Here is a 23,924-nt window from a genome sequence, read left to right as displayed (position 1 = left end):
CTACATTTTATATTGTTTCACATTTTACATTTAGATATTGATCCATTTTGAGTTAGTTTTTGTTCAATGTACAAAGTTTAAGTCAAGGTTTGTAGGTTTTTTGGTTAGTTTTATTTTTTTATATAGATATCCAATTATTTCAAAATCAATTCCTGAAAAGACTGTCCTTTCTGCACTAAATTGTTTTATTACCTCTGTCAAAAATCAGTTGTCCATACTTGTGTGGGTAAATCCTGGGCTCTGTTCTGTTTCATCTATGTGTTATCATCGTAATTATCTAGTTATTAATGTTAATAATAGGAAAAGAGTAAAGGAGAGGTCAGACATTATAAGCATGGTCATCTGGGCAGCTTCACTAGGAAGCTACAACTTCATAGTCCCCAGGGAACCACAGGTCCATTCCCTGCAAATCACTGGGGGAAGGGTTCACAAAGGGGGAGATAGGAGCATGCACATTAAAGTTGGGGTGACATAGGGAAGGTGCTTGTCTGCCAGTCTGGCCTGGGAAACAAATATCATTGGCCAGGAGGGTGGAGCCAATGCAAGCATGCAAAATCCTGAAGGTTTACTTGGTAAAGCTCCCAGTTATAATCCCCAAAGAATTCTCTCTCTGATGCTCTTGCTTCGCTCCTGCGCCCCTGCACTCTCTTCTTCAGTGACCCGCACTCCCTTGCCCTGTGGCCAGCAGTGCCATGCAGACCCCACATGCAATGGACTGCAGCTGGGAAGACAAGCTAACCCAGCCAGATTAGGGACTGGACTGTGCTTTAATATGGTGCAGAAACTCAGGGCAGTGGCCTTAAGCCTGGCACTGCCAAAATAAGACTGGACTTTTTCCGTGGCAAGATGGAGGGAGATGGGACCTTGGAGTGGAACTCCCTTAATTTTACATTATCAATAAAGCTTTCCATGATACCTCATCCTCCTGTGGGGGGGCCTCAGGAAATTATTTTCCTTGTGGAACCCCAAGAACTCCACTTCCACTGGTAACAGGTGAGGACACAGAGGGCACCCCACGGATACCATATGTATGTACTTATCTGTGCACCAATATACAATGTCTCTATTACTGTAGTTTCAGAGCACCTTAAAATTACTACAACTTTATTCTTCTCAAAATTCACTTGGATTAACTAGTTCCTTTGTGTTTTCATGTACATTTTAAAGTCATATTGTTTATATCTACAACCACCCCTGCTGGGATTTTGATAGGAATTGCATTAAACTTATAGATATATTTGGGAAGCATTAGCATCTTTACTATGTTTAGTGGCCCAATCTATGAACACAGGATGTCTCTTATTGAAGTCTTCTTGGATTTATCTCATCAGTGTTTTGTAGTTTTCAGCATACAAATTCTGTGCATATTTTGTAGATGTATAGCAAGTATATATATAACTTTTGGAATTCCCATAAATGATGGTGTGTTTTGAATTCTGGTTTCTGATTGTTCACTGATTGCATATAGAATATTATTGATCTTTGTATGTTGACCTCTCATTCTTAAACAAGTGAACTTGCTTATTAGTTCTAGGAGGTTTTTGTGGCCTTAATGGGATTTTCAATGCAGGGGGTCACGTCATCTGCAAATACAGACAGCCTAATTTCCTCCTTCCAAATCTGTATGGCTTTTATTTCCTTTCCTTGTCATATCGAACTGGCTAGAACTTGTAGCACACTGTTTAATAGGAATGATGAAAGCAGACACCCTTGTCTTGTTAATGATTTTAGGAGGAAAGCATTATTCTTTCACCATTAACTAAGATGTTAGTTTATAGGTGTAGCTTACTCCATTTTGATCAGAACCAAAACCGCACTTGATCTTTTACAATGATTAAATTGGCAAAATCTGTTTATAACCAGTACTACTTAGTGAAATTCTGATAAAACAAATTTTCCAATCATTCTTTTTTTAAAAGAATATTCAAATCAACATAATTCTAGTAAAATAAATATTGTCATAATAAGACGTATAGCTGTAACAGCAGCGGGAGCAGTAAATGGTGCACATGTCCTGGGTGCTGTTATATAGGCAAACCCCTTTGTCCTAAGGCAGGAGGGACAGGGCCATCTCTGTTTACATATGGGATAAAGTGGGGCTGTGAACTGAATAATAACCAGCTGGTTCCAGAGCTCAGGCTCCTGACCACCAGACAGGTAAACCCTATTTTCATGCTAGTCAAATATAAAAACCAATGAAGATATTTGTTTCAGACTTGAAAGAGTCTCGTGGTTGAAAGTGGTATGTAACTTGCAAGTTGTAAGGCTTTTTCCAGGGTGGGGTGGTACAGTAAATAGGTTTGGATATTGAAGTAGAAGCAGTTTACAGCTATCTGGGATTTACAACAGCATTACACTCCTGGCAAATGCACTAGCCTGTTCTCTCCAACATGAGATTTCTTGCCCAGAGAAGGGAACAGAAGTCCTGCTAGCAGACCAATACCAAGGCCCGCATGGCTGCAGTGAGTGCCAGTTGGGGCCCCTATCAGCTGTGCTTTGTCTGGGGCTATACCTGGGCCTCAGCTGTCAGGGGGAGGTGGCTATGATCAGAACCTCAGGGGACAAGCACACACTTGATTTATTGTGTTTAACAGCTCAGTGCCCCATCAGGCTGCAGGAGCCGTACAGCAGAAACCGACAGAGCTTATTAGCTGCTTTCTGCTCCTTGAGAGACTCACAGTGCAGATTGTGTCCTTGGGGCCATGGAAGGGCGGGGAGCTCTGTCCTGTAATGCTCTTGCCAGTCCCAGTTAGCACTGGAAAGATGGTTAGGGCTTATCCAACCTGACTTCAGCGAGCATTCTGCACAGCCTGCTGGCTTGTCACTTGTGTCCACACAGATAAACATGATGGGGCTGGGGAGCCAGTGGCCTGCCCCGCTTCCCTCCCTGCTCAGAGGCCCCAGCATTCTGGCCTCATGTCGGCAGCAGCGTGGAGCTTTTCTCTTTCAGGCAAGGTGTGGGCTTTCCCCAGTCCTGGCTCTGAGAAAGTGCCCGGGTCTAGGGTGTGACCCACCTCAGAGTATCTCTAACAGATATTTCAAGTGCTTCAACCACATGTTTAAGGTGAATAACATGTGGTTGAATAAGGTGAAGAAGGTCTGCTGTGGAGACAAAGTAGGCCTCCCTGAGACCTGGGTCTGGCCTGGCTCTGCCATCTCCGCCTGCCCCTGCTACGATGAGCTCCTGTGCCTAGTACCCGCACACAGGAGGCGCTCCGTCTGTCTGCACACACTATCTTCCCACAGACCCTCTGGCCATAGTGGGAGGCCAGCTATGGCAGGGGCATTCAACTAAACGTTCAGTTCTTACCAGGAGCCTAGCACCAGGCAAAGACAAAGGAGGACAGCTATCACCCTCAAGTGGCTCTCAGTTTGGTGGAAACATCAGATTGCAGGCTGGAGCTGCTGGCAATTGCAAAGATCGAAAATCCACCATCCCTCCTTCAGCCCTCAGACATGTGTTCCAGATAGGTCGAGGGTTCAAAAGTCCCTCTTCTGGAAGGAAGGAAAAAAGCTGCTTATAGTGTCAGGGTCAACAAGACACTGAGGGGGAAAGGCTAGGGAACGGTCCTCATGCTTCCATTGAGCTGCACACCCTTCCCTCCTGCCCTCGCCCTGGACCAAACACATTGCCCAGGCCATTGCTGGCAGACATCTGAGACCACTGGGAGAAGCTGGGTGTGGGCGAGTGGCAGCAAGAGAGTCAGAGAGAATGGCAGATACGCGGGGCCTGCCCAACTTGGCACTCTGCAGGCCCCAGTTAATGAACAACCTGAGCTTTCTGATGTCCTGTGTCTGGGCCCAATGCAATCCGATAGACTGGCAATGAGAGCAACAGCAGGGACAGAACTGTGCTGAACAAGCCCATGGCAGTACAGGGCCAGGACCTGAGCCAATGACGAAGGAGCCTGTCTGGGTATCCACCCAGATGTCACCATGGGCCAGACATCAGCACAGCAGGGAAGGGGGCTGCCCAGGAACAGATGCCCCAAACCCACCTCTTGTGTCCTCCCATGTGGGGACACACATTCGACTGTAGGTCTGCACTTCCTGAATTTCAGGGCCCCGCAGGCCCTCTACAGGTGAGCGCCCCCATGACACAGAGACAGGACAGCAATGACAGGCACAGATGGCAAGACTGGGCACATAAGATCCAGAAAAATCTATAAATAATTATTAGAAGGGATGGATTTAATACGGTGACTAGAATTATACATCTCTATACCCACAAAGCTAGAAAATATAATTTTGTAAAATTTTTCAGTTTACAAGAACCTAAAAAAAATCAGAGTTGGGATAACTCTCAGAAAAGGTATGTAAAACCTCTATGTAGAAATCTATAAAACACTATTAGGAGAAATTAAAGAAGGGCTGAGAATGAAAGAAATGCACCATGTTCATGGGCTAGAACACTCAATAATTTAAGATATTAAATCTCCCTAAATTGATCTGTAGATTCACTCCAACAAACAATCTGATTTTAAAATACACATGAAAAATTCATCAGGCTAAGTGTGGCCAAGACATTCCTAAGAAAAAGAACCAAGTGAGAAGACCTATTTACCAGAAAGCGGGGGCAGTTCAGTCCGTGTGACCAGGGTACAGGAACAGACAAACTAAATGATGGACCACAAGAGAGAGACAGGCACACACAGCACAAGGAGGCAGAAGTCAGTCTTTCCAATCAGTGGCACTAGTCAGCAGGGTCGGCAGGTACAGAAAGAAACCCTGCCTATTGATTCCACCCCCAAATAAATTCCAGGTGGACTGTGGCTCAACACGAGGAGACACATAGGATACTACCTACATGAAGTGGGGACAAGGACATGTGGCTTAGACATGACAAGCTCAATGGTTCCAAAAAGAATGATATAATGGACCACATTACAATTAAGGTCTGTTTGTCAACAGACACCATTAGGAGAGAGAAAAGGGGCGCACAGAGTGGGCGAAGATATTTGCATTTCACTTAATCACTTAGGGCTCCTATCCAGAAAATACTTACTGACTGCCCATAGAGAAGTGGGCAAAGCCTTGACCACACACATCCCAAATGGCTGGCGAATATGTCAGAAGGCAGTGCATCTCATCAGTGATGAAGGAACTGCAGGTTACAGTCACAGGCTGGACACCAGGCGGCTGAGGGGCTGACACTCAACAAGACACGACACAGACCCCCACGCAGAGCCCTGGGGAGCACAGCCTGTGCTGAAGGCTCAGTTGCTGCTCACACATCGGCCCCACCCGAGTCAGCCACAGGCCTATACTGTGACCTAGCACTTCCAGCTTCTGAGCAGCAGAAATTTCTAACTAATATTCTGATCAAACACTAACAGAATCAGCATGTATAAAGGGTGATAATACACAAGACCGAAAGGAGGTTTATTCTTGGAATGCAATGGGTGATTAATATCAGGAATTCTGTCCATGTCACTAGTAAATTAAAGGAAAAATTCAATAACCATACAAATAAAAAACACCTAATGCCGACACCTTGTTAACCATATGCCAGTTATACCCCTAGCTGCAGCCCTGCACAAAGGCATGTTGCCACTTCACCCCAAACACAGGGCCAGGGGTGACAGCTGGGAAGTGTGGGACCACACTCAGCCCAGAGGCAGGCTCCATATCCCTGTGCTGAGCACACATGTACTGCTTCTCAACAGCAGCTGGAAAGGTATTTAATAAAAAACTCCACATCCACCAATGATAAAATAAGATAAAATAAAATAAAATAGGGAAAGGAGAAATGTCTTAAGTAAGGTAAAGATCATTTACCACCCCAAAAAAGCAAAGCATTGATTTTGTGTCTCTGTCCTTGTGACCCTTTTTTATTTAAAAAAAAAAAGGACGGGATGGGGCATAAAGCTTTTATTACAACAAAGGGAGACAGATGGTACTTCATACCAAGAGAAATATGGAAATCAGGAAGAATTTTAGGTAAATATAACAAAAGAAATGGTGCTGCACTATAGCACAAAAAGCAAAGGAAGCTGAGATTAGTTGAGTACATGAGGTTTTTAAGGAAAAATAAAGCCCAGCCAGTTATAAAGGAAAAGGCTAGGGAAGGGCTGCTCTGGTCCACGTGGGCCCTGTACAGATGCCAACCTTGCCCTCGAATCCACTCCCCCCACACCCATGTAGGATCCGAGCACTGCTTCCTGTTAAGAATGTGTCACCAGGTGCTCACACAGCTGTGGTCCTGTGGGAACAACGCTCTTCATTACCCTCTGACACTGATTCGTCCACTGATTAATGTGGCACCCCTCCTCCTGGAGCACCCTGAGCCAGCCCCACACGCAGCACTGCCGAGGCCATGGCCCCTGTACTCCCTGGAAGGAGGCACAGACCAGCAGCCAGCTGTTGCCCAGAGCTGTCCCTCTACCAGATGGAGGGCTCTGAGCAGCGGAGTGAGCCCCACATAAGGAGCAGCCACGAGGAGGCCACCACCATCTGGGTCCGCAGGGCTGGTCAGGGCAGCAGCACCCCATCCTTCTGACTGGTCAGAGTCAGGGACCCCATGCACGTCTTCAGCACTGCCCCTGGGTGACGGGTGAGACAGCCTCATGGCCGGCACTCCTGCACTCAGTCACCTCTGCAGCGGAGGGTCAGAGGCCTGGCCTGGCCACAGGCACCTGTCCTCCTAGGAGTGGGCCAGTGCTGCGCAGCCACCTTGGGGCCTTGTCCTTGGTGGGTGTCTTCGCAGGATGTGAACAAGTAAGGGAACCTCAGGGGTCAGGGGGGTTCTCCTTATTGAGAGGGCTGGCTTCTTTTTCCTAAAAGGACACAAGGTCATCCCAGCTTCCAAAATATGAGCAGTACCGCAGGCACAGAGATGTGGTAACACTACTAACAGAACAACCAACTGTGTGGTAAGCAGACGAGACACAGGGACCAGAGGCAATGAGTGGCTTGTCCACGGTCACTGAGAGGGTGGGCTGTGGGTAAGCAGTTAGTTGCGGGGTGGGGACACAACAGCAGCCCTAGGCAGCCTGGTCCAGGCCCCAGCCTCACTTCCCACCCTGCCATGCGCAGCAGAAGGACCTGGTACCTAGTGGCGCAGCCTGTGGTCGCAGGGCTCAGGAGCTTCCAGCTGGACCACACTGTTCCCAGCCCAGGCCAGTCCTTGTGCAACTGCCCGAGGCACAGGCATTGAGTCTGTAGGTCACTATGTCTTTGTGAGGCAGGAGGGGACCATATAATTTGCTCCATTTCACTAGCCTAAGCTCCTGGCTGCCCGCTGCCTCGTTTCCTGGATGCGTGGACTCATCTTCTTTTTTTTTTTTTTTTTTAAATCCTCACCCAAGGATATTTTTTTCATTGCTTTTCAGAGAGAGTGGAAGGGAGAGAGAGAGAGAGAGAGAAACATCAATGTGAGAGAGACACATGAATTAGCTGCCTCCTACATGCACCCAAAATGGGGCTGGGGATCGAGCCTGCAACCAAGGTACATGCCCTTGGCCGGAATCAAATCTGGGATCCTTCAGTCCGGTGGGTCAACACGCTTTAACCACTGAGCCAAACTGGATAGGGCTGGGCTCATGGTCTTACAAGATTCATGCAGCATCACAGACAGAATCACAGATACTCTTAGCCATGTTGGAGAAGTAAGCTAACATGAGTTTAGCAGGTCATTTCTTTCAATGTTGTAATATTTTAATAATAATATCATTACAACACCGACAAATGGCATTGGCTAAAAAGAAAATATATTTTTAAAAAATATATGTGTTAAAGCAACTAAAACCATTAAAAATCTTCCCAAGTGAAGGAAAGGAAAATTGAGGGGAAAAGAGAAATAAAGACAACAAATGTGGGTAAAACTCTAAGGGGAATAAAATCTAGAGCGATACAAGAAAAACAAATAATTCCAGTAGTTAAAAAAAGACAAGATTTATAAAGGTTAAGAAGGTACAGACAGCCTTAGAGAACTAAAAATTAAAAACAAACTCAGGGAAAAAAGCAAGACAACTTAGATAAGAAACTACAAAGACCAAAAAAAAATCAAGTTTAAAATATGGCTAAAGGCTACAAAAAATCAGATTAAAAAACTAAGGATAGCATGAGTTGGAAATTGAGCCTGGAGCCCCTGGTCTGAAAGTGGCGTTGGTAAGTGGGGGTGAGAGCACGAGGGCGAGGCGCTGCCTGTGGATGGAGTCGGGCCACAAAGATCCACAAAGGTCCAGTGTGCAGGCACAGAGGCGGCGGCTTAGGGAAAGTTTCCAGAAATGCACGCACATGCTCAAACCTGTGTTCTGGCTGGGAAAATGCCCCCTCCGCCAAAGCTCCTACCCTGTGTTCCCTGTTAGCATGAGTTACCCTGCCCACTGAGGATGGGGTACCGACACTGCCCTGATTGGGAAGCTGAGAGCAGGAGGGGGACCGGCCAGGGGACCAGGAGGGGGCAGTGGTGGGCTCATTCCTATGTGCCCTGCACTGTGCTAAGGGGTTCGAACTTGTAGTCAGGTCCCACTCTTCTGGAAGCCCACCCTGTGGGAGCCAACAGGCGGTTCCATAGGAGGGGGCCCTAGGCACAGTCTGAGACCCCTGCCAGACTCACCCTGAGGGAGGGAGGGGAGAGCTACAGACGATCCCTGGGCACCTGAGGGGTCCTGGTGGCTTCCAGGGGTGGGGGCAGCCTCAGCAGAGGAGATTGGGGAGGCAGAAAAGCCACCACCTTCCCACAGTAGTGAATGCACTGACAGTGGCTCCTGCATGTCTGTGCGTCGGGGGGAGGGGGCGTTGGTGCTCCTGATGAGATTTAATCCCCTGACTTCAATCTGCTAATGGTCCTTTAATCCGAAAACAGTGCAGCGGCCAACACATTTCATTTACTTGTAATGGGTTTGGCTGTTTTTATTTGAGTGTGTTGGAGGAAGATACAGTGTGTGGATGACCGAGCTTGGTATTGCCACTGGACAAGACACAAAGGAGGAGTTATAAAGCCACGCAGGGATGCTGCAGTGAGCCGACAGGACAGCCAGACAGGAGCGCACATGCTCGGAGCCGGTCCTACAGCAGCACCCCGTCACCAGGGCGGCAGTAGTCCAGGTTCCAGCGATGACAAGTCACCCTGGGCTTCCTCCCGGTTCCCCCTCAGCTCAGCCACCGTATCCCAACATGTCTCCCTAGTTCCTTAGCACCATGGGCCAGGGTCTTTGCCAACTGGGGCTGCACGTGGGGGACAAGGATGGGGATGGGGATAGTGGCAATGCTCAGGGAAGCCCAGCTGTGCTGGAGGCAGGCACTACAGATGCAGCCAGGTGACAGGCCAGCGTTCCTGCTGTGCTTCCTCCCTGTGTGCCCCAGCCAGCCTAAGGTATTGAACCCTGGAACCCAGGGTGTCGCCTGCTGAAACGAGCTGTCCATTCCCAGACACTACTCCATAGGTTCTTCGAAAATTTCAAGCTTAGAAAGGTTAGAATAGGCATTTCTTGGTCACCCAGACCAGTGGCTTTTAAAAGATTTGATTGTAATGGCAGCAGAATCCTTTTTAAAACCAATAAAAAGCATAAAATAAAAAGGCAAAACAAATGCAGGCAGAACCCCTCTGGCTAGGCGCGTGAGCAGCCCCCTTGCAGCTGGGGAGACAGCACCCCAGAGGCCTTGAAAAACACTCAGATGGAGGGATAGAGCCACTGTAAATTCTCCTCCCCCCCACCCCCCCAAGGCAGGAGTCACTGTTACTGGAACCTTTTCTTAGCATTTCCAAACAGACCACATACTACCTTCTTGTTTTGCATAAATATCACAGTATGTGTGTTCTGTGGCTAGATTTTAAAAGGCAGGTCTAATTTACATGCAGGAAAATGCACAGATCTTGGGTGTGCAGGTTGATTTTCACACGGGCACTTAAATGTGATCAGTTCATGACACTAGACCCAGAGAGAGGTGCTTGTGGCCTGTCCTGCAGCCTGGCCAGCCCCATGCAGTGCTGCTTGCTGCTGTCACCACGGCTCCTTCTGCTATTGATCCCCTCCGTGCAGTCTCCACTTTTCTTCTTTCTAAGACCCGCAATGTTCCTGAGATCCGTCTGTGCTGCGTAGCAGAGTCAGCCTCTCTAGTACTACTGACTGCCCTGCCGACTGGAGCTCCATAGCGGGAGTGGGGCCACAGGGGTGGCCCTTGTCTTGTCCATTGACAGCAGCTGAGGAGCAAGGTCTCTGCGCCACATGTGCGTCTGCATGGGGGTGTGGCCCTGCTGGGGCTGCGGGACATGCTGTCTTCACAAGCCTCCACACAGAAGACTCAATCTCTTCCAGGCCCACACAGCACCCACACATCCTAAAGGGAGCACGGAGGGTCCGTTTCTCCCTTATAAGCATCATGGACACACGTGTGACGAGGTGGATTCTCAAGTTATGTGGAAGACCCGCGTAGACGCTGCTCCACAAGGCCCCCCACACACCTAGCTGCCCCCTAAGCAGGTTTCTTCTGGGCGTTGCCATCAGGGATCCTCAGTTTGCTCCCATTCAACATTTCTTAAGAACTGCAGGTTCATGTCTAAGGGCTGAGGTTCCCATTATGCCCCACAGCTGCTCCCTGTGGCCCCATAGCACCCATGTCCCTGCAGCACCTGTGGGTCTGCAGCACTGTGGGCCAGTGTCCTGAGCCACTGCTGTCTGGCTGTCAGGTCTTCTTGCTCTAGACCCGAACGGTGCCATCAGGAGCAGGGGTGTGAGCACCGAGCTGCAGGCTGCTGCCTTCAGCATATGCGCTTTGCTGGGGGTGCCCTTCCCCCCCAAAAGACTTTTAAAAACTCAACACATGTTTCCTGTGAATCCCTGAGCTCATCACTTTGTCTCACATAAAATGGTGTTTGGTGTGAGGGAAGGTTCTAAATTGGGTGTTTGTTTTTAATAGACACCTAACTGATCCCGTACCATCCACTCAATAGTCTATCCATTCCTGGTGATTTAAACACATGCCAAGTTTATGAAAGCAAAACAGACAGAACAAAACAAAGCCCACCACTTCCCCACTTGTCCAGGACTCCTGTCTCATAGCTCCATGTCTCGCCTGGCAGGCTATTTTTACACAGGTTTTTCTTTTTCCTTTTAGATTCTGTTGGATTGTTTTTAATGACAGCACCTCCACACACACCTTAGTGTGGGAGTTACACACTCGGGAGACAGAGCCCAGAGCTTGGCAGAGGGTGTGAGCAGCTGGCTTCTAAGCTGGCTGCCCTGTCGCTCTGGAGCACAACCCCTGCCCCCAGCCAGGCCCCCAGAGACGTTCAGACACAACAGTGGCTCCTGTGGTCCCCTTTCCACCAAGAAGACAGCCTATGGTCACCCCCTTCCCAGGCAAGGGTACCATGAGGCATGGGCTCCCGCCTGCCTGCGCCCCAGTAAGCAAGCAGGTCCACAGTCTCCCCACAGTCTTGTCTCTTCTGCTTTTCCATGAGACTCCTGCCCAACAATAGGGCAGATGGACACTGCTTAGCAATGGGGTCTTGCTATGTGGCACAGAAACAGATGGACCAGGCCCTGTCAGACCTCAGCACCACAGGACAGATCGGTACACCAGGTGACACACAGTGGAAAACCCATGAGACTATGCCATACGCTTCCCCTGGCTCATATCTTACCTGAAGGGTCATTAGATGGCTACGCTCAAGAGCATGGTTGCTCTCCCCTGGCTCATATCTTACCTGAAGGGTCATTAGATGGCTACGCTCAAGAGCATGGTTGCTCGGCTAGGACACTCTCTGCCTCACCACAGCCACAGGTCACACGCCTGCTCTACCACATAACCGGAGGAGTGCCACGTAACTGTAGTCTACACTTTCATTCCTGTGTGGCTGATCCACTGGCTCTCACATTTATATAGACATCAACACCATCTGGAAGGCTCGTTAAGTCAACCAGACCCCACCCCAGACTTTCTGACTCAGGCTGTCTGGGGGAGGGGGTAGTTGAGAACCTGTCTCTCCAGAAAGTTCTAAGGTGATGGTGATTGTTCAGGATCCTATGGAGAACCATTGCCCTGTACTACTCATAAAAGAATGCAGCGGACACTCAGAAAGAAGGAAGCCCAGTGCTTTTCTGGAGGGCACACCACCCCAGCTGTGCTGAAGGATGGTACAAGGTCACAGTAGCAGCCTGCTGCTCCTCAGTCCTCAGTCCCTGACCTCTGAGGTTCCCCCCTTGGCCAGAATGAAGATGTGTCTTCAAGAGCTCCAGCACCAAACCTTCCTGAGGCTTCTTGACACGGTAACAATCTGCTTTATGGTGGGTAGGTTTCTGCTCTCGCGCAGAGCCCGAGGGTCTCATATGAGACCATCAACACAAGAAGCGCTGAAGGCCAGAGGGCCCCTGCAGAAGGCCAGCCAAGCCCAGCTCTATCAATGCCCTTTGCAGTCCAAAAGTGATGAGCACGCTGTTAGAGACCAGCCCGTTTTCCCTCCCAGGTCAGTGTGAAGGAGGACAGGCACACTGAAGACAGGTGGGGACAGAGGCCAGCTGTGAGGACCAGGTCACCCACTCCTTCTGCTTCATGAGAAACGCAAAGGGGTCGAAGCCAGCTGCTTCTGCATTGTTATTAATTTGTTACTTTTGGAAAAACAACAGTCTATTCCACTGTGTAAGAAAGGAAAATCCATATCCCATAACACTCGCTGGGGCACAGACAGCAGTTCTCATTTTCCCCCCGAAGGCAATAATTTGGGGGTATAATTTTGTAATTTTATTAACATAAAACATACATGGCTGTCACACCAGAATGTCGCAGTCTTGTTACCTCATGAAATAACTGAGCGGTCACATCATCCTAGACAATGGGGACACATGTCAGGTGCAGCAGGAAAAGGAGACTGTTAAAAACTGCATCAAATACATGGGATCTTCCCCAGGAATGAGAGAAATTTTATAATCATAAATACAAAAAACACTAAATTTTCTGCCCTATCTTAACAAAATAGTAGAAATATTTCCCTTTCTTCAAGATTGGAAAATGAGTCAGAAAGAGCCCTGTAGAAACACTACATGAGATCGCTTCAAAGGCTGCAGTTGGAGGGAATTGGGTATCATCCAAAGTGAAGAGTGTTTGCATAAGCCATTACTTTAAAGAAGAAAAAAAGCTTCTTTTATTACCAAGGGCACAACTGCTCTTTTTTTTTACATCCAAAATGTAGAGGAATTCATGATCTGAAATGTTTACATTTACTTCTCTGAACTTAGCCATAGACATGTTTCCTGAAAAGTTAAAGTACAAATATTTTATTTGTACAAAAAAACATTAAATATCTATGAAAGGCAAAAATCTTTCTTTTGATAAAACATAAAATCAAATACCATTATGACTTTGGATTTGGCAAACTATTCCTGGAAACATTTTTCCCCAGCAAATCCAAACAGGAGATATAACTTGTCTCAGTATGGTACCAGCAATCAGCCCACTATACAGATATTATGGATATCTTATTCTATTCCTTATTTGCCAAAATATGTTCATCAGAAGGATCCTGAACTAATGGAATACCTTAGTTCATTTATAGGACAGACAAAAAAACCAAAATTTTGTTACTTATAAGCTACAAAATTCAGGTTAGTTTTACAAACCACTTTTAAACTATTTTATATTCCACACCTACTTTATCACAAAGCAATCGCATTCACTGACCTTCCCAGAGACAAAAGAATTATGTTATTTCTCAAGATAATTACCTAACTCCAAAAGTGCATGTTCTCCATCCAGTAATAATATACAAGTATTCACCTTATTCTGATAGGCAGATCTCACTGTGCGCTCATACTGCTGGAAGCCAACAGCTCACCTGTTTTCTTGAAAGGTCGACATTCCCAAACAAAGGCACTCCCCACTCCGAGAGTACAGGGCCCCGCTCCACAGGGATGGCTGATGTTTCTGAGCATGAGAATCATATTCCCACACCTACCCCAGTATCACTGGCAACAAACATCTGTAAAATTACATGTTCATTTTTCTACAGAATAACACTTTAACATTAGAGTGCTAATAGTTGACCCTGATCCTTAAAAAGGAACCAGATTATTGAAATAAAGGACCCAATGTGAATACCATCATCTGAATGTCTAGAACTACCTATAAGTATGACACCCTGTCCACTTTCCCGTCCCTAAACAAAGTACTGCACTGCTGCAGCAGGACCTCCCGAGGCTTCCTAATGACCTGCAGCCACCCCACTCCTCACCCTGGCCACTGTGGGCTCCACGTGGAGTCTGTCCTTCTCACCGGGGCAGCCCTGGCCAGGCCCCAGCACCCCCTTACCTACAAACACAGTGGCTATGAGGTCAGGCAGCGCTGGGTGGATGTGGCTATCAGACAGATGGTCACTCTCCCAGTTTAGAGGAGAAAATTAGAGTGGCGTTTTGCTCGAAACCAAAGGAGGCTACAAATCCCATTGGCTTCACGTTGGAAACCTCGTGACATGGGACCAGGCACACGTGATCTACTTTTTGCCCAACTCCCCTTGTTCTGTTGGAGTGGCGCAGCTTGCACGGATGTGCTGTCATTTCAATGACTCCTTCCCCCAAACAGGGGCCACCGCACAAATGCCTGCAGGACATCCAGTGCTGCAGCTAAGCCCTTGGAAAGGAAGGGGTGCGTGGGGGGAACCTCATGGCCCAATATTAATCAAAATGCAGCTCTAAGACTTGAGCTGTCACTGCCGCCGTCAGCTGTCTGCTGTGAATGTCTTACATGACGCTGGTCCTACCGATGAACAGCGGGCTTGGCCTGGGACTACAGGGTGAGGCTCTTCCTTGCCAGGTGATGAGGGGCCTGAAATGGCCCCAACAGCAAATTCTCACCTTTCCCATATTTACTTCATTGTTATCTAGAGCTTCCAGGTCCAGTCCTAAAAGCAAGCCGCACACAAAAGCTTAGCAATGGATGAGCCCTGTGCATCCTTCAGAGCCACCCAGATGTGAAGGCTCTGATCTGGGCAGTGCGGGGTGGATGGGTGGACCAGGACCTCGGGAGAGAACACAGAGAGTGCACACTGGTCCACCCATCAGGACAGGCACTTCTGCCACCAAGCAGGAGAAAGCTGCCCTCCAGCTCCACCTTTTACTGAGTTATTACCTATATTTTATTATCTCACGTGAAATCAGGCACAGATAAATGACAAAACATGTATCATGTAGTGGTAAAAACATGGATGCAGAGTGGACTTGCTGGCTGTGAGGAGGGGTATGCGTTTGGCCAGGGGGCATTGAGCTGGCCACTGTGTGTGCCCACAAACTATGCTGTGGCTTTCTCACACCAGCAAAGGCGCACAGAGAGAAAGGGGGTAGGCATGCAGTATCACTGACCAAGGTCAGCCAGGCTATCCCTTACAGGAAAAAAATTTTAAATAACACAAGTACTCAATACAATATACAAATGATATATTAGAGAATTATATACCTGAAACCTATATAATTTTATTAACCAATGTCACTCCAATAAATTCAATAAAAATTTAAGAGTAAATAAATAAAATAACACAAGTACTGGAGGCTCATTACAGAAAACAATAGAAAAATGCATATATGCCCTGGCAGGTGTGCTCAGTGGTTAGAATGTCGCCCCTTGCACCTAAGGGTCACGGGTTCAATTCCTGGTCAAGGACACGTGCCTGGGTTGCAGATTCATTCCCTGGCCCCTGTCAGGGCATGTGCAGGAGACAACCAATTGATGTGTCTCTCTCACATTGGTATTTCTTGCTCTCTCTCTCCCCCCTCCCTCCCACTCTATCTAAAATCAATGGAAAAATATCGTTGGGTGAGGATTTAAAAAAAAGAAGAATGCATATATGCAAAAAATAACCGATAATTACCCAGAAAGACCACCAGAGATAGTGACATATTTATGAAGTCTACCTATTCAGACTCCTTTCCACTAGGTGTGTGTTACTATGTTTTTAACAAAAATAGGACCAAATCACCCATGATTGCCCTGTTTTTCTCACTTACCATTATATGCAAAATATTTTCCTATGTCAATATATTTAATTTTTTTTAATCCTCATCTGAGGATATTTTTTTCCATTGCTTTTTCAGAAAGAATGGGAGAGAGAGAGAGAGAGAGAAACATCGATTGGTTGCCTCCTGCACACCCCCAAATGGGGTCGGGGATCGAGCCTGCAACCGAGGTATATGCCCTTGACTGGAATCAAACCCGCAACCCTTCAGTCCAAGGGCTGAACCACTGAGCAAAACCAGCTAGGGCTGTCAATATATCTAAATATACATAATAGTGATCAAATGCCCGTGGCATTCTAGTTTATGCATAAGATTTTATGCATTTTTATGCATAAGAACATAACCAATCTGCTACGTTTGTGTATCCGGGTTTTTGAACTGTTACATTAAACAATGTTTTTATAATAATCTTTGTAAAGATTATTACAAAGAGTAATGAAGAGTGTACCTCTTCATGTCCCTCTTTTATTTCCTTGGAATACATATTTATATATATAATATGTGGGTAAAGGACATATGTGCTTGAAGCTCTGGCACATAGTAACAGACTGGCTCGGCCAGTTGTATTCCCTGCCCCTCACCCCCCACCCTGGGGCAGGCTCTGTCATCGGTGCCAGACTGAGCAGAGTCCTGGGACATCAACATTCAGTGTCAAAGCAGAGTAGGAAAATGCTGACAGTAAACATTAAGACGGGCCTTGCTGTGTCTGGCACTGTTGGCTAACTCACTCCTCCCAGCAGCTCTCCCCCTAGGATCTGCCTTTATTTCTCCAGAAACAGCAGCAGCCACTCATGGCTTGCTCACAGACATAATGCACAGGCCATCGAGGGCCCACACCCCTGCCCACCGGGTGTCGGACAGCATCAAGTGTCACTGGGAGAGTGTGGGGGAGGCCTGGACACTGACCTTTGGGTCTGGCAGGGGAAGATCTGTGGACCTTGACACGGCAGGTCTGGTGTAAGATGAACAGGTAGTCAAAGGGACAGAGGTGGGTGGTTACTGCAAGTGGCTGTGCTGGCAAAGGGCATGCGCGTGTGTTCATATGTGGTGGAAGCAGAGAGGGGCAAGGCAGGAGCCAAAACCTTGAAGAGGGGAGAGGAAAGGAGGCAGCATGCAAAAGACACATGAAGGACCAGGGTCACCATCTGACGAGGAGGAGCTGAGGGTACAGACACCACAAAGGAGGTGAGGAGGTGTGGCCCAGAGGCTGAGGAAAACTGGGGATGGTGGCACCCATGGCACCAGGGGCAGACAAGCTACCACTAAGCTGAATGCTTCTGAGAGGGACAGGCCAGGGAGAGAACGGAGGACGTGACTGTAGGACTTGACTGTCTTAGCAGATTCCACCCATTCCTTCTACAGCCATACCCCGTGCATACATAGGCTCATACGCTCAGCAAGGAGCACATGGGTACCTGGCAAATGTGGCCAGGCCAAGGGCAGGCGACAAGCAATTCAGATCTTGAGAATGTGGGAGGGCTGGAAAGGAGGCAGAGGGCCCAGCAGGGGGCCCCTTCAGCTCCTGGCTCCTGGCCTGGGGTGCTCCCAGCCTATCCTCCACATGTGCCCGAAGAACGCTGGTCAGCCCCAGCTCTGGTTTACATAACCAGCCTTGCCCTGGACCACAGCTGGGGCACGCCAGTTATGTGAAAGGAGCCATTTCCTCCAGCTCCTCTTCAAACCCGGAGCAGACTTGCAGTCCGCTGTGACCAGTCACTGACGTGCAACCAACGCAGACACCTGGAGGCTAAATGGTTTTAACCTTCCTCCATGGAAAGGGGAACACAGCAAAGATCAAAACAGCACAGGACATAGGCTTACAGAATTGGGTCAAGCACCACAGGATTAAAAATGCTGAGCTGCAATTCAACAAAACACACCAAAACCAGACAGCAGCTGGGCAGGGTGGGCAAGGAAGCTGGTGCTGAGAGGAACGGCAAAGCTTCAGAGAGTTGACAAGGAGGTCATTAAGTCTTGTGACTTCTTAAGATGCACATGTTTCTCTGACAAGCACCTGGGAGGTACATTAACTCAGAATCTATCGAATGTCTGTGTTGGGAATCTGGGTTAATACATGAAACAGCTTGAGGCGGGCTCCCTGTGGCCCTTATTGCAGCCATAGGTGAAAAAAGCATCCTCGAGTATTCTTAAGGCTTTGGCAGTCCCTTGTAATGTAAAACACATGGGGGAATAACCTAGAACTGGGCTGGAGAGGACTAAGGCATGTGAGCTGCAGAAGGAACCTCTGAGGTCTTGATTTACAGGTAGAAACTGAGGCCACAGAAAGTCAGTCCTGCAGGCTCAGGACCCTGAGGTCCATCAGAGAGGATGTGGACCTCAGGGAGTTGGGGGACACAGCAAGCAGCACACAGAACACAACCTTCTGCACAGTGGCACAGAGGCACACACGCTCCTGCACACATGCTCACTCACATTCATGCACACATACTCGTGCACTCATGCATACACAGTCCTACACCTGTATATACACACAGACACTCTCCTGCACCCACACACATACACACACACTCTGGCATACCCACACACATACTGCTAAACCCTTGCACACACAGCAGGACTGTCAGCAGGGCCAGGCCAGTGTGTGGTGCTTAGCATGGGACCATGCTCGTGGCTGGTGCTCACTCACAGGGAACCAGTAAAGGAGCTGACAACAGACCCAGCTCTTCAGATTCCCCACCCAACATTCTTTACAAAATAGCAAGATGAAGATCTACAGGGATAAAAATTGGGAACACTTAGGGGAAATTAGTTCTAAGGGTTCCCATGCTCCTCAAAAATTCAGAGGAAAGAGCCATGGAGAACGTTTCTGCCTCGGCGTCAACTTGCTCCTGCAAACGCAGACCAGCTTCTTCAAATGCCAAGTCAGTGCAACGTGACTTCTCAAGAGCCAACGAGGCAAGAGGGTCCAACATTATCACTGCATTAACTGCCTTTTTTTTCTTTTTATTCTTTTTTCTTTTTTTGGTTAATCCTCACCTGAGGATATTTTTTCCATTGATTTTTAGAGAGAATGGAAGGGAGGGAGGGAGAGAGGGAAGGAGGGAGGGAGGGAGGGAGGGAGGGAGGGAAAGGAAGAGGGGGAGGGAAAGGGAGAGGGGGAGAGAGAGAGAGAGAGAGAGAGAGAGAGAGAGAGAGAAACATCGACATGAAAGAGACACATCGATTGGTTGCCTCCCACATGGCCAGGGACAGAAACTGCAACCCAGGTACATGCCCTTGACTGGGAATCAAACCCGCAACCCTTAGGTGTGCAGGCCTACGGTCTAACCACTGAGCCATACCAGCCAGGGCTAGATCGCCTTGTCAAACATTCCCTTTCATGGTCTGTCTCCCTCCCTGGCATAGCTCCCCAGTTGACACCCTGTCATGGAATAAAGAGAATGAACGGCAGGTTGGACCACATGGAACAAACTTCATTTTCAGAGGTGAGCCTGGCTTCGTTACAAACATTCTTGGTAAGCAAACAAATGAGCAAACAAAAGATACTTTACAGCAACTCACCTTCCCCCATAAGCGGCAATAAGAGTCAGAGCAGATCCATAGACACAAACGTTCAGACTTGTCGTAACTTAGAGCATCATAACTGGAACTGCTGATTCAAGGAAGGCCTGACTTTTGCCGTGGAGCCCACCTACCTAAAACACAAAAACAGACGGCATATGAGCTTACAAATTTATGACCCTGTCCACTGGGGTCAACAGAACGGCTTTTTTTTTTGCATTCAACAGAGCAGCAAACATGTCTTAATCATTCGGGTACAAGGCCAGGGCAGGGTATGGAAGTGCAGTGCCAGTGAGGACTTACCCTGAACACTGTCCCATTATAGCCCAAATGAGGCAGCTTGAAACATGAGGCGGCTTCCATTTTATAAATGACAAGTCCAAAAGAAGCTTTTTGGTAAAACTGTGTAAACTTTTGAGAATGTAAATAAAATAGTCAACTTTCTACTTATAATATTTCATATATTTACATGTATTTATACAGATTTTAAAATAACATTTATGAAATTATGCATTAATTTAAATACATAGCTGATTTTCCATTTTTGTGGCTCTTATGATAATTTAATTCAAACTCTTCCATTTCAGCATGCAATTTTGTCCAAGTAGGGCCCCTTTCTGTTCCACCTGATGTTTCCCAGAGTGTGTCATTTTCGCCTCGGTCTAAGTTTCCTGAGTTTTTACATGTTGACTCATGTTTATGGCTCAACCTGGAAATTTAATTCTCATTCATAAGTACCCATTTTCATAACATCATCCTCTCTGCTGTGCTTTTCAATCTATTCCATATGTGTATATTTACGACCACTACAAATTACTGTTCTAGACATCTTAAAAGGCTTGTTTATAAGTGTCTCAACATTTGGAATTGTGAGGTCATGGCACCAAAAATAATTAGAAACCTATGTTAAACGTCTTTGCCTTTCTCTGAGTCAATCAGGTAACCACGTTAGGCAATAACCAACAGCAATGACTGGGTTTGTCTCAAGCTAAACTGTCTTATCCATATAATATGTTGAGGTTCAAAACAGAATAAATGAGAAAATACCACATGTAAGGAAATTCCATATAAGATAACGTTGAGTAAAACCTCCCGTTCATATGGTCGCACCGCATCTCACTTGGGGAGACAGTCACACACAAGTGCAGTCAAGGTTCAACATGTTACTGATCAGAGGATCAGCGAGGCCTTGATTGCTGAGTGAGGCCTAAGGTCAATGAGCGAGAAGTCATCAAAAAGCAAGGGGGCTAACACAGTTCAGTTGGGGAAAGAATAGTCTGTGTAACATATGGTACTAGGAAAACTGGGTATCCACCTACAAAAGAATGAACTTGGATCCTTACCTTACACCGTATACAAAAATTAACTCAAAATGTATCAAAGACCTAGACTTATGAGCTAAAACTATAAAACTTTTAGAAGGAAACACTGGAAAAAATCTTTACGACATTGGATTTGGCAATGATTTCATGGATATGATACCAAAAAGCACAGGCAACAAACAAAAAATAGATGAACCAGACTTCCTCAAAATTAAAAACTTTTTGCCCGGCCGGACATGGCTCAGCGGTTGAGCATCGACCTAGGATTCAGGAGATCGCAGTTTGATTCCCGGCCAGGGCACATGCCCGGGTTGCGGGCTCAGTCCCTAGTCGTGGGCGTGCAGGAGGCAGCTGATCAATGATTCTCATCATTGATGTTTCTGTCTCTCTCTCTCCCTCTCCCTTCCTCTCTCTGGAATTAATAAAGATGTATATTTAAAAAAATTTTAAAACTTTTATGTATCAAAGGACACTAATAAGAAAGTGAAAATATAACCTACAGAACAGGAGAAAATATTTGCAAATCATATATCTAAGAAAGGATTAATATCCAGACTATACAGAGAACTCTCACAATTCAACAATTTTTTTAAAAAGAAAAATTTACATAGCTTTAGAAACATCTAAAGGAAACTAGTTTGCTAAATATAAATAGCCCTATGTCACTAAATTGGTAAGAAACACCATGAGACCAGAAATTTGGACAGTGATGTGACAGACAGACACGTTTATGCAATGACTCACTTCTTCCAACATCACCGTGTGTCAGGTAGCCAGGGCCACCCGGCACCCTGTGGAGTTAGATATGAATAATGATGAAACCTGAGAGAGGAAAGGCTCTGCTGTTTGCTTTTCAAAACACAGTTGGGCCCTGGGCTGTGTGGCTCAGTTGGTTGAGCATCATTCCATGTACTGAGAGGTCACTGGTTCGATTCCCGGGCAGGGCACATGCCCGGGTTGTGGGCTCCATCCCCAGTAGGGGGCATGCAAGAGGCAGCCAATCAATGTTTCTACCTCTCATCGATATTTCTGTCTCTCTCGCCCTTCCTCTCTAAAATGAATGAAAACATATTTTAAAAAAAGAGGCTGATTCTGCTTGTGCTAGCCATTTACTGTTAAAATGAACAAAACACACAGGGAGACAAATCGAACGAGAGACATGACTCCTTTCCTCATCTCGATGGCCGTCCTTCGCTGCATGACCCACTTAGGAACAGCAGAAGCCATGGTTTGTAACGTCTTGCTGAACAGGCTGCCACAACAAATCAGCTTCAAAGGACTAGTCCCCAAGGACATCACATCCCCTCCTGGGCACAGTCCAGACAAAAGCAGCCCATTAAGCTGCAAACTCCACACATGCCAGAAGACACACACTCACACGTGTGCACCGGGGCATGTGCAGCTCACATGGTTATGTGTGCTCCGATACGGCATGGGCTCCACCAGGAGTCTGAAACATCACACACTCACAAGGTCCAGCACTGTCCTACCCGCTCCCACTGGCCTTCCCCACCCCTTCCTCTTGCCAGGAGAGGGTGAGTGAGGGGAGGGCAGCTGAGGAGGGTGTGGAGGGGGGGCATGTTGGGTGGGGTGTTTTAGGCCATTTTAAGAATGGGAGCGGGTGGCATCTGCAGATAACCAGGCTCTGAGAAAAAGGAGGCATGATAAATCACGATATCTTAACATGAGCAACCTGGCTGCTAGTGTGGAAGACAGGCTGAAGGTGAAGAAGGGCAGGAGAAGAAGCCAGGAGGGAATTTAGGAAATTAAGCAGCAATTCAGTCAAGAGATGAAATCACTGTCTGTGCAGTGAGGAAGTTACGCAGTGGCTGTGAGGGCCTATGGCCGAGAAGTCAGTCTAATGAGCAATACCCAGGCCAAACCAACGAATGGCCCATCCGGCGGGAGATGCCAACAGGCCACTCTGTTACAGCTCACACAGTCTGGTGACAGAGTCATGAGGAAGCAGAATACATGAAAAGACACAAACACGACAGTGTGTGTGTGTAAAATGCCACGCCTGCCAATTAGAGCTTACTCCTCCTTCCTCAGCTCTCAGAGAACAAAAAAAATTGGCCATGTTCTGATTCACTGTGAAAGGTTCAACCAATGTTGAAGACAGGAAATCAACAGACAGGGCTTTCCACCCACTAGGCAATTAAATTAGAAATCATTAGCAAAAGATAATTTAGTAATCTCCCTCGACAGAAAATCTTTTCCATGCTTCTCAAAAAGAAATGAATGGGACAACATCATAATGAAATTAGAAAATAATTATACCGCAACAATAATACCATTACTACATGCCTGCATCTGAGGCAAGCAGCTAAGATAGAGCTCACAGAAAAAGTTACAGCTTTAAAAGCATATATTATGAATAAAGAAAGGCAAATATTAGTAACTAAAAAAATCAAATTTAAGAAGTTAGAAAAATAACAGAAAGTATCCACAGAAAATAAAAAGAAGGTAATAATAAAGAATAGATCAGAAAAGAAACAAGAGCCAATTGAGAAAATGAACAAATATAAAATTTATTTCTTCAATAAAGGTCTAAAAGTATACAACCTGCTGATGACATTGATCAGGACAAACAATCCAGAAGGTAGAGATGATATCAGTAATTTAAAGGAAGACAAAGGCTCCTGTTTCTGGACAAGATGAAGGAGATACGTTTCTCCCTTTTCTTCTTGCTGAGTCCAACTAAAACTGGACATTAAATGTGAAAGAAACATTAAAGAGAAAAGAAAATCAACAAATGCTAAACACTGAGAGGACAGAGATTTTAGAGTTCTCTGTAAATCAGCCATCATAAAAATGCTTCAAAGAGCATTAATGAACACACTTAAAGCAAATCTCTAAGAAACTTCACAGAGAAAGAAGAGCTGTGAAGAACAGCCCTACCGAAAGTCAATCAAAATGAATCAACAATGTCCATATCCTACAGTCATTAAAGAAACTGCATTTGTAATAAAAAGCTCCAGAAAAAGAAATCTCCAGGGCCAGATGGTTTCACTGGAGAATTTAACAAACATTTACAGAAGGATGAACACCAACCTTAGATAATCTTTTAGAGAAAATAGAATAGTTTGCAACTCATTTTATGAGGCTCCTCTCACCCTGATACTAAAACCAG

General features: G+C 46.7%; 1 protein-coding gene across 7 annotated transcripts in view; it reads right to left on the bottom strand.

Moving 5' to 3' along the window:
• The window catches only part of PCBP3 (poly(rC) binding protein 3), a 185,522-nt gene that overhangs the window by 41,419 nt on the left and 120,179 nt on the right, over positions 1–23,924 (bottom strand). For all 7 annotated transcript variants that reach the window (XM_081138503.1, XM_081138499.1, XM_081138498.1 and 4 more), the window contains one exon: positions 19,470–19,603. In XM_081138503.1, the coding sequence (XP_080994629.1) occupies positions 19,470–19,479 (10 nt within the window). In that variant the 5' untranslated portion in view covers positions 19,480–19,603. The remainder of the gene's footprint in view (positions 1–19,469; positions 19,604–23,924) is intronic.

The sequence above is a fragment of the Miniopterus schreibersii genome (assembly GCF_964146895.1).
Source record: "Miniopterus schreibersii genome assembly, chromosome: 5".
Lineage (NCBI taxonomy): Eukaryota > Metazoa > Chordata > Mammalia > Chiroptera > Miniopteridae > Miniopterus > Miniopterus schreibersii.
The sequence above is the reverse complement of the archived record's forward strand: the minus strand, read 5'-3'. Positions and strand labels throughout refer to the sequence as shown.